The 11,593-nt window shown below is 40.7% G+C and overlaps 1 protein-coding gene across 1 annotated transcript; it reads left to right on the top strand.

The window, feature by feature from the left end:
• The first annotated feature begins 792 nt into the window (after positions 1-792).
• Positions 793-11,516, top strand: LOC102077248 (leucine-rich repeat LGI family member 2). The gene is given in 8 exon segments (XM_019355297.2): positions 793-827; positions 1,420-1,590; positions 6,870-6,941; positions 7,032-7,103; positions 7,207-7,376; positions 7,533-7,697; positions 8,819-9,217; positions 9,220-11,516. Coding segments are annotated over 8 exon segments (1,500 nt in total). The 3' UTR covers positions 9,636-11,516.
• Positions 11,517-11,593: the final 77 nt, after the last annotated feature.

The following is an 11,593-nucleotide window of genomic DNA, read 5'->3' as shown; positions in this document are numbered from 1 at the left end:
CCATTTACATCCTTTAGATCCAATCTTGACTCTTTTGCCCACTAAAATAATAAACCAGTACTTCTTTCTGTATGTAATATAATCTAAAGCATCCACAGTAACATTTTCCACCATACAACTGCACTCTAAGGTCAGCACGGTGGTGCAGTGGTTGGTACTGTTGCCTCACAGCAAGAAGGTCGTGCATGTGAATCTGCTGGCTGCTGTTTGCATGTTGTGTTGTCTGAGGGTGCTCCGGCTCCCTCTCACACTCCAGCAACTCGCTCCTTAGGTTAAGGCGATCGTGGCTCAAGACTTGGGAGTTTGCCTTGTAATGGGAAGGTTGCCGGTTTGAGCCGCGCCCTGTGGCTGTGGCTACAATGTAGCTTGCTACCATCGGTGTGTCAATGGGTGGATGACTGGATGTGTAAAGTGCTTTAGGGTCCTTAGGGACTAGTAAAGCGCTATACAAATAAAGGCCATTTAATTGGTGATTCTTTTGGCAATTACAATCATCTATTGTCAATGGGATCATGAGTGGTGAACTGTCAAGTGTGTACCCTGAGTTTTACCTTGTGAAAGCTGGGATAGTCCTCAAGCCATCTCCAGCAACCCTTAAGTGCTTAAGAGGAAGGAAGAAGGAAAGGAAGGAAGGATAACTACACTTTATGATCTCAGCTGTGATTATTAAAGGTTTGTGCTTTCTAGACATTCCCTGTAATAGAAAGAGCAGAGGGGTGTAGTACTTCATCACGGCCAGAGGGAGGCACTGTGGAACCATCAAACAAAAGACCCCAGTGCTGATAAGGCAACATGCTGTCCATTACCACCAGGTATGAGGACACAAGGTAGGTGGCAAACTCATCTGATCCATCCTCAGTCGCCCCAAATGAGAGTAAATGTGTTACTTTCCTTCAAGTCCTGTCGTATTATTTTGTATCTACAAAACTATTAGAACAGAAATATTTAACTTAAAAAGATAAATCCAAATAGATGAATGGATCTTTTTTTTTTTTTACCTTCATGAATGTCATGAATATTTTCTGGAGAATAGAATGGTACTTATATAATGGTAGTGCCCATTGCCTGAGATCCCATGATTGTAAGGTGACTGAGAAATATTTTTAATTACACGGTTGTTGATGTGATTCAGTCTTCAGCACTACGGTCACCCCGGTGTGTCGGCCACAACACCAATTAAAGCCAAACTGTCTCAGAGTGTAGAAGAAGAAGCTTGAGGTTTGTTCTGAAACTTATAAACACCTGTATAAGAACAGAATAGACTTGTCCTATAAACTTTGGGGCCTTTCTACACTCATTATCCTTTCTATCTCTGCTCCTGGTCACGTTGCTGTCAACTCGTCGTGTGTGCGCCTGTTTAATTTAGCCATTTGTGTTCAGGTCTCTTAGCTCCTATAATAAAACTGTTCATATTCCAAGCCAGCCTGCAGTCCTCGCATTTGGTCAGTCCCAGCACCCATACCTGCTGCGAGGGAGAGAATGGCCAGCCGTCAACATGAGCGCCAGTACCAGCATCCAGAGCAGACTGCTAGTCCTGCTCCACCTGAGCCAGAAGTCTGCGCTAAGCAGGCACCTGCCAAGCCGCCCAAGGTCTCCCATCACCTCCGTCGTTCCCCAGTGGAGCATTGCTGGCCATGCGGTCGGCCTCCTGAACTGCTGGATATTATTTTTTTAAATAAAAGGGCCAGGTTATTTTTTCTGGTTTTACCTCAATGCCAGGTGATGAGGATAATGAGCTATTTAGTTAAGTTCCCTTCAGTGCTGCTGGACTAAAAGCAGAGGGTTATTCTTGTCTGAATCTGTGATTTTTATGTAAACTTAAAGCACATGTCTGTGTTGTTTGTTAAGTAGCATTAGCAAAAGACATTCAAATTATTATAATTGCCTAGTTTTACAAATTGTGAAACTCACAAAGAAAGAGGACAGCTGTGGCTCATTACTGAATTGGCCATGTGCAAACATGAATGATGATAAGTATTAATAAACAAATGAGACACTGTTGGAACACAATGTTCTACATTTTTGTACTAATAGCAAAGTAAATTGTAAACTATTACAAACAGTTAGGTTCTCGAAACTGTAGAGTTACAGTAGATACATTAAATTAAAAAAAACTTTGCATTTTAAGGATTGTAGAGTACGTCACAAACATACAATCATTATTTAATGATCACATGTTTAAGAAAGCTTGTGGGGATAGGTTAATTGGATAATCCAAATTGCCACTAGGTGTGAATGTGAGTGTGAATGGTTGTCTGTCCCTGTGTGTTGGCCCTGCGACAGACTGGCGACCTGTCCAGGGTGTACCCCGCCTCTCGCCCTATGACAGCTGGGATAGGCTCCAGCGCCCCCCGCGACCCTGAAAAGGATAAGCGGAAGCGAATGGATGGATGGATGTTTAAGAAATAGAAAAAAAATTGATGCAAAAAAAAAAGACTGTAAATTAAGGTCTCAGAGGGTCTGACCAGGGCCTCTTATACTTTTAGTTTTCAGTGTTTGCATCAAATTATAAACACTTGTATCTCCATAGTTAGCTACCATTAGTACATTAGTTATATGCGTATATTGCTCAGTCCTCTGTAATGTCCATTTTTATGTTAAGATATGCTACTGATTATCTGAGAAAGTTGAACTGAATATTAAATGAAAAATCTAAAATTTGAATTATTACAAAACTGCACTATGGACTGGTGTCATGTTTAACAAACTTGCTGCTGGCTCTAACATTGGATTGGCTTCTGCTTCATTTCTATATTCTATTCCAGTGTCCTAAAACAGAGTTCTTTGTCTTTAAACGTCGTTAATGTTGCAGTCCTTAAAGGCATTCACCTGCTTTTTCTGCCACCTGCTGCGATGGCTCTTGATAAAACTTAAATATGTGGGATGATCTTGGACAGTTTAAAGTGGGCCTCTGTTCCTGTAAAGTAGATTGTGGTAAGGACCCGACACGCACACTGGATTTCATTCACTATAGGTTAGTTTTATTTTCGTTCTGATGTTCCAGCATCAGTCACACAGGAACAGCTGCTTCTTCCTCCCAGTCTCCGTCCCCGTCATCACTATTTAAAAATAGATTCTTTATTTATTCATTTCTTTTATTTTCTTTCATTTTCTCTTAAGCTCAAAGGCTGTTTTTATTTCCACAGTGATGGCAGCAGCAGCGTTCAGGAGCAGAGGACTGGCTGGTGTCAGAAACACCAACGTTTTAATCCTCATCTTTCTGCTGTCCCTGGTTTATGTCACAAATTCACTGATGAAAGTAAGAACAAAGTCACTGCTGAATTAACTGTTGTTGAAGGTACTTCTATGAAACATTTATTTGCAAATGTAAAACTACAGTTACTATGTAACTCATTATAAGCATATCAGAGTTTAAACGGACGCATCCTGTTTTTGTAAGTTTAAAAACATTCTGACAAGTTTCTTAGAACAACTTAGGAAATCAGAAAAAGCAAGAGCAGCCAGAAGGAAGGCGGGTCAGTCAGTTTCATCTCTATTGCATGTTATCAGTCAAATTTGGTCATGTAGGAAACAACAAATGCGTATGAGTCATATCAGTGCACACTAAGAGAACTGCAACTCAGTCTGACTGTAGAAGTAAGTTTGACTTATATCCCCATTAAGTTATTCATATGTAACTTTATTAAATTAATTTGGTACATGTTGTGGTAAACAGAGAATGTCTTTTGCTTTTCAGATATTGACCAATAATTCATTAATGTTCGATTATATTTTTAAACATTATACATGTGTATGTCATTTGTATGTAACTGTATCATGTGAAGATTTTCTCTTGCGCTTCTTCGTCAAGCCCTAAAGTTAAAATAAATCAGAGCTGATGCTTCTTGTACAAACTGTAGCATCCTCCCCCGCCCACTTACAATGGAGACGATGACTGTCTTCTTTGCTTCCTAACTTTTCTTGAATTGTTCTTGAAATTAACAATTCTGAAGTTTATGGATTTTATAAAATATAAAACTGCAAAAATTATGTACAAAGCCAGACACAGTACCAGGAAATGTACAGAGGATGAATTGAGGGGAAAATTAAATATGAAGACCAATGTTCCCTCTAATTTTTCATGTGTCTGAGCGAACACACAAACTCCCTGAGCGATCCCTTGGACCACTGTGAGCGACATCAGACGTGTGCACTGTGGTCACGCCAGCATCTAATCCATCCAAGTTACATGGTTTATTACAATAATCAAATTACAGCATTTACATTTATGTTAGACTACTTTTAATTAACTGCTTTAGCCCACTTACAATGAAAATTTAAAAAATCCTGTTCATGACCTGTGTAGTATGTTAACACTATTGGAAGTAAAAATAACTTTCACTCCAATTTTGAAAACACAACTTTTTCTTTTTTTTCTTCATAAAGTCTGAGTCTGTGGTCTGGGAGAGTCCTATAACTCTCTGTCTGCAAAATACAGTATATAATGACCAATGCTGGGCAATTAATTATATAGTTACTACTTCAAAAAGTAACTCAGTTTGGCAAACAACAAAGTTTTTTGCAGCTATTTTTTTTTAATGCAGTCAAGGCGTTTTTTAAATAAACATTTCAAACTATTTACAGAACAATCAGCTGTTCTGCATCAAATCTGATGCCACACAAATTATTTGTGCCACTCCAAAAAATAATTTCTGTCCACTATGAGATAAAGGAGAACAACAGCCTGATACCTGCAGGCCTGACAGCAGGAGATGTATCACTGCTGTAACACCTGTAACATTCAGCAGCTGCCTCATTGTTCTGACACACCAACAAAACTATTGACTACACTACACACTAACTACACAAGATTTGCGCTAAACGTCTCAAATCTCTCACATTCAGAACACCGCCGTCACTCCTAAAACTTCCCCCGTTTCTTAACAACTAGATGCCACGTTGCCATATCATTTTTGATTGGTCGACACGGTACTTTTTCGACCAATAGGAAAGGGTTGGGATTTTTGGTTTGTTTTGCTCACAGGCTTTCGAGCGTTTTCCTTGTAAAACGCCGTTTTTACCGTTTCTTCCCACAGTAAATATAAACAACGATAGTATTCAGGAAGAAAACCAAACATTGCAGATATTTTTATCATAACTCTGGTTTTACGTGGCCCATCAACACAATTTAAAAACTGGTATAAAGTCCACACTTTTCCCGTCAATTGTTCCGTCTGTCCTGCTCACATCTCCAATGGTTGTACGCGTTGTCATTAACGTGGCTTCACTGCACATCAGCCACGCCCCTTTGCTAGCTAAAACACCGGTGTCGGCACATAGGACGCTGTCATAGCGTGTCAACAACGTTGATTGGCTGCGTATACGAATGTGAATCGCATTATTGGCTGGACTATAGGATAAGGTGGCATCGTTCTAATCCCATACAGGAGCAGCCAGTCACTTACTGACTAACACTGCAAAACAGAATTGTTAAAGTTTTAATTTTAATTTCAATTCAGGTTAGATTTTTTTTGTGCGCAACGCAGATTTTCTGTGCGCAGAGACCGTGCCAGCAGTGCGCAATTGCGCACGTGCGCAGCTTAGAGGGAACATTGATGAAGACTCTTAAAGCACGGACAAGGGTTAAAACCTTTTGTTTTACCATTTATGAGGTAAAACTGTGGAACAGTTTTCCTGTGGACCTACAGCAATGTTCAAGCATTAGTCAGTTCACAAAGATGTTTCAAAAACTGCTTTGGAAGAAAATGAAAGTAATAAAGTTGTAGACTTTTAGTCAAGACCGCCTAAACCAAGATCAAGACAATACCAAGATTAGAGGGTATCGAGACCAAGACAAGACAAGACAAGACCAAGACCAAGACAGAGACAAAAAGGTCTTTAAACTGCAGCCAGGTACTGCTTTGTTTACAGGTGTCAGGCATATTTCTGTGTTTTTGCGATGCACTCGCACAGCCGTCCTCACCGCTGTCTCACTCACTTACTGAGAGGACAGACGCACGCTCCACTTGACTGCAAAGCAGATAATGCTATTAGAAATTGAAATAAAGTAGAAAAACTTACTTTTTGGCATACAAATTACTTTTTTTCGTGTTATATTGTCTGTGTTTGACAAAATGTGCTGATTTTTCACATGTGATAGCAGAACTGAATTGGGCATGCACAGGATGAGTCACATCATTTGAAACTTAGCCCTGATTGGAGAAATTATCCCCGGTCTCCCCTATTATGTCTGTGTTAAATATACAAGTTGTGGCCATTTTCACAAGATTTGATTGTTTAAAATTCACATGGACAAAGTAAGGATTCTGGGGACACGAGGTGTGCTCCAGCAAATATTTCCTCTGTGGTCCCATTAAAGGGATTTTTCTACCAGCTATTTTGTGCAAAGCTAATTGAACCTTGTGCTATATTAATGTATCATTAAAGTAACATTAATACATAAGAAAATTACCTTTACTTCTTTAAATTTTAATTCTCATAAATATACGCAGCTTGAATCAGTTTGGTAGAACATGAGCAGAGAAAAAGATGAAAGATTTTAAAATATCTCTACATTGTAGAGAGCGACTCTAAACAGAAAATGAGTAAGGAACGGGTTAAAGTGGGATTCAGCAGGTGGGGGAACTCTAAAATTGGTTGTAGTGGCTCAACAAGAGGTTAAAAATCGCAATTTCTATTCAAAGCTTCAGTAAATTTTCTTTGTGTCCAGGCTGTGATCAGCTGATCTGGGCTGCTGGTGCTTTGAGGTCCTGATCTGAATTAGACAGGTTTCAAGGATTTCGAGTGCTCAGGCAAAATAGAAAAGTGCTGTACAAGAACCAGTCCATTTACCATTTGGTTTACTAGCTGGCAAAATGTTGAAATTGATCAAAAAATATACTTTTCTTTTTCTTCTTGTTGATCCATAGATTCATTGAGAGTAACAAACTAGAGACTACATCCAAATATGCCTTCAGAGGACTCAGGGACCTGACTCACTTGTATGTTCCAGTGACTGAAAATACAACTGTTATCTGTTATACATGATTTAATGATGTCTCTTTTTCATAATCAACTGCATTTGTTTCCAGGTCTTTGGCAAACAATAACATTAAAGCCTTGCCCAGGGACCTCCTCATTGACCTTGACTCCCTTATAGAGCTGTAAGTTTGTACATAGTTAAATAGGCAAATAGCGTACTGAGTAATTCTTGCAGTCTGTCTTTCTCCCAATTCAGCCATGAAACACAATATTCCCTTTCTGCAGGGACCTGCGAGGCAATGCCTTTGAATGTGACTGCAGAGCCAAGTGGCTTATGACGTGGTTAAAGAACACCAATGCCACAGTGTCGGATGTTGTGTGTGCTGGACCAGAGGACATGAAGGGCAAGCGCCTCAATGATATGACCAGCCTGCAGAATGAGTGTGTCTCCACAGGTGAGAAACACCTGAGCCAGCTGCCCTTCTCTCATGTCCAGCTGAGATCAGGATCAGAGAACTCAGCACAGTCTTTCTAAGTTGTGTAGAGGTTATTCATTTAACGTGGCTTTGCTGGTTTGTGAAAAATACATTTCCCGATGTTCCTTTCCACAGATTTCATCCTTCATCAGTCTGTTGCCTCAGAATCGTTGTCTGTTGACACATTCAGCTATAAGAATGATGTCTACGTGGCCATTTCTGCTCCCAGCACAGAGAGCTGTATGATTTTCCAGTGGGACCACATAGAAATGAACTTCAGGACTTATGATAACATCACAGGTAAATTTTGATTTCGACTTTTGCAGGAAATGTGTCCTAACTTACGAGATAACTGGAAACCCCTCTTGATCCTGCAGCGCAACCTTCTAACCATTTAAGTCCTTGCAGGCTGTGTCGACCCAACGTGTAGTTACATCTCTAACCCACATAGCAAGCAGGTCTGGCCCAGATCTGGTATCAAGCCGGCACTGCTGGCTGACTTCTGGCATGATAAGACGTATGCCATCCAGATATGGGCCAGGCCTGGTATAGATGGCACTGTCTATGTGATGGCATGCCATATCTTGCTCGATTGTGGTTTGGGTCATGTGGCCCAGGCTCATAGAAAACAGGTCTTCCCCTGATCCGGCATCAAGCTGGCACTTCTGACTGACTGGTGTCATGGCAGGGTATATGTCAACCAGATGTGGGCCAGGTCTGGCAATGATGGCACTGTTTATGTTCCTATTTTCTATTTTAGTTGGAAGACCCAAGTGCCATGTTGATATACTATACTGCTATGGTAGCCAACGTTTCAAATTCAGGTATGACTTTGGGAAAGGAAATGTGCTGTAAAAGAATCAGTTCATTCACTGTCTGAACAGAGGTTCGTAATGTTACTTTTGCACTATTTATGTTTCGGCACATGTTGTTATTACATGGCTTGATTAAGGTACACATTTGGCTGACATCTGGGCCAGCACAGGGTCAGCTGTGTGTCTGCGACTGGCCCGTGGCTGCACACAACTTACACATGGCCCACATACCGCAAAGAATGACGGTCCTTTGGTGCCAGAGATGGGCTAGCACAGGACCACCAGTGTGTCTGCAACTGGCCTTGTGCTGGCCCATGTCTGGGCCTCCTCTGGCAAACCTGATCTGGGCCACCAAAGGGCCGTCAGTCTTTGCGGTATGTGGGCCATGTGTAAGCACATTGTGTTGGCCAGATCTGGGCCATACCAATTTTGCTATGTGGGCAGGAGGTGCATGTCAGGTTACGTGGAAGGTTGGGTGAAGGGTTAAAGGGAGTTTCCAGTGACACTGTAAGTTAGGAAGTCTAAATCACACATTAGGCTAACAAACACTCCCAGAATGCTCCCAGTTTCATTCTCACGCGATTCATGTGTTTCTCTGCCCTTTAGGTCAGTCCATTGTGGGGTGCAAATCTGTCATCATCGAAAATGAGGTGTTTGTCATTGTGGCTCAGCTGCTTGGTGGTTCCCACATTTACAAGTTTGATGACGACCAAAGCAGGTTCAATAAGTTCCAGGATATCGAAGTGTCCAAGATCTCTAAGCCCAATGATATTGAGGCCTTCCAGATTGGCTCTGATTGGTTCTTTGTGATTGCTGACAGCTCAAAAGCTGGCCTCTCCACCCTCTACAAGTGGAATGATAATGGCTTTTATTCGTACCAGTCACTGCACGAGTGGTACCGCGACACGGATGTAGAGTTTCTGGACTTGGATGGGAAAGCTCACCTTATTCTAGCGAGCCGCTCACAGGTTCCAGTGATCTACCAGTGGAGCCGGAGCAACCAGAAGTTATCCTGCAGGGTGAGATCCCCAACATGGAGGATGTAGTGGTTGTGAAACACTTCCGGATCAAGGAGGAGCTCTACCTGGCTATGACGCGGTATATCGGTGATTCCAAAGTTCTGCGTTGGGGCACCAAACAGTTTGCTGAGATCCAAGCTTTGCCCTCTCGAGGCTCCATGATTCTCCAGCCGTTCTCTTTCAAGGAACGTTACTATCTGGCTCTGGGAAGCGACTACACCTTCTCACAGATCTACCTGTGGGATGAGGACAACAAAATCTTTGACCGCTTTAAGGAGGTGTACATCCAAGCCCCACGCTCTTTCACCGTGGTATCTACCGACCGCAGGGACTTTATTTTTTCCTCGAGCTTCAAGGGAAACACGCAGATCTTTGAGCACATCATCATCGACCTGAGCTTGTGAGGGGCTGTGCCTTATCGTCCCGTCTGAAATCAAATGTCTTCCACTTGAAAGACAAATTCAAGAAGGAAAAAAAAGAGAAAGGACCTTATGAACTGTTAAATATCCACACCTTCATAGATTTCACTCACAAATTAGAGCTGGGTCAAGATATATTGTGACTATTTCTGAATGGCCTTGCACTCATGGATCCTCAGACTTTCTGAAGTACTACCCTTTCATAACTACTACTATTCTCTTAAAAATACCACTGAAGTTCATGACGGGTTAAAAAAAGAGACATTTAATTGAATCTATCTGGATTTATCTTTTTTGTTTAATATCTTTCTCTTAGTAGTTTTATGCAGCTATAAAAATACATCAGGACCTGAATGAACGTAACAAATTTATTCTGATTTGCGGTGACTGATGATGGATTGAATGATTTTGCCACCTACCTGTATCCTCATACCCTGTGGTAACGTACAGTACCTTGCCTTATCAACACTGGGGTCTTTTGTTTGATGGTTACACAGTGCCTCCTTCTGGCCGTGATGAAGTACCACACCCCTCTGCTCTTTCCATTACAGGGAATGTCTAGAAAGCACAAACCTTTAATTATCATTGCTGAGATCATAGAGTGTAGCCGTTTGTTGGAAGGTGTCTTTGTAGATGCTGTAGATTATAATGCATAGAGTAGGAAGCAGTGGTTTGTTGTTACAGTTAGTAAAATATCCAGGACTTGACCTTATACAAATTCATTAATGGAGAATCACCATTTAGATACAACTTCTAGATCTGCTGTAATATAATGTGGCAAAGTACAGAGAAACTTTATCAGTATTGCAAAGGAGCTGTGTTTAGATGATGTCAGGGAAAATAAACCTCCTGATATGTTTAAAAGAAAAACTGTTTTGCCCAGTTAACAATATTTTTTTACTAACATCTGAAGTCAGAAGCATCAGAGGCAGAATTTGTATGACCACAAGGAAGGAAAATAAATGTACATGTAAATATATCTTCAAGCTTACTGAATTTTTTTTTCAAACTTTCATTCTGCTTTTGGAAATGCTGAATGTTGACAAGCTCCAAAATGTACATAAACCAAGGATTGTAATGTCACCACCTGTTTGAATGGACCTTTGCACTTACAAAACTCAAATGTTACTGCAGCCTGCAAGAGCATGACATTCAAAAAAGGGTGTTTGCCAAATTCTTTTTAGATAAACCTAACAAAGACTAAAAGTGCTTCTAGGTTAACAATATGCAAGCATTACAATTCTTTTGTATGATTTTGTTTAAACCTAATGAATGTTCCTCTTACAAATATGATGTAATGTCAAAATAAATCTGTGAAAACATGACAAGTTTATTTATCCACTGTAGTGATTAATCACTGATACTGATCATTAAAAATAAAACTTCCCTTCTTTCCCTAAAAAACCCCAAAACCCCAAAACGGACATTATGATTGTAAAGTTGCACAAAGAAAGAAGAAACATTCAGTACTGTCTGGTGTTTGAATGGTCACAGATGCAAAATTGTAAAACCTTATAATGTGCAGTGTGTATGCAATCTAACCAGCATTAAAATCTCACCATTATATTCTGGCGTTCACATGTCAGTATTTCAGACACTCAAACACTTAAACACCTCAAACCCACTGTCAAATATGCTGGTTCAAGTGTGGTGATTTGAGCTTCTTCTGCAGACACAAGCAATAAAGCACCTTGCAGTCAACGAACTCCTCTGTATGCCAAAGTGTTTTAGAGTCAAATGTGAGGCTGTCTGTCCGACAGATAAAGCTTCTCCTAAATTAGGCCATGCAACAGGATAATGACCCCAAGCACAGCAGCAAATCTACATCATGGAAGTCCAGACCTCAACCTGACTGAAATGCTGTGTATAAAGGAATGCTTGCAAATGTCATTGATTTGAAGTTATTGCTGCTAACTGCTGGTTCTGTTAACGACTCAATCATA

This window comes from Oreochromis niloticus, unplaced genomic scaffold (assembly GCF_001858045.2).
Source record: "Oreochromis niloticus isolate F11D_XX unplaced genomic scaffold, O_niloticus_UMD_NMBU tig00007743_pilon, whole genome shotgun sequence".
NCBI classification, from domain to species: domain Eukaryota; kingdom Metazoa; phylum Chordata; class Actinopteri; order Cichliformes; family Cichlidae; genus Oreochromis; species Oreochromis niloticus.
Note: the sequence above shows the minus strand (reverse complement) of the source record. Positions and strands in the feature narration are given on the sequence as shown.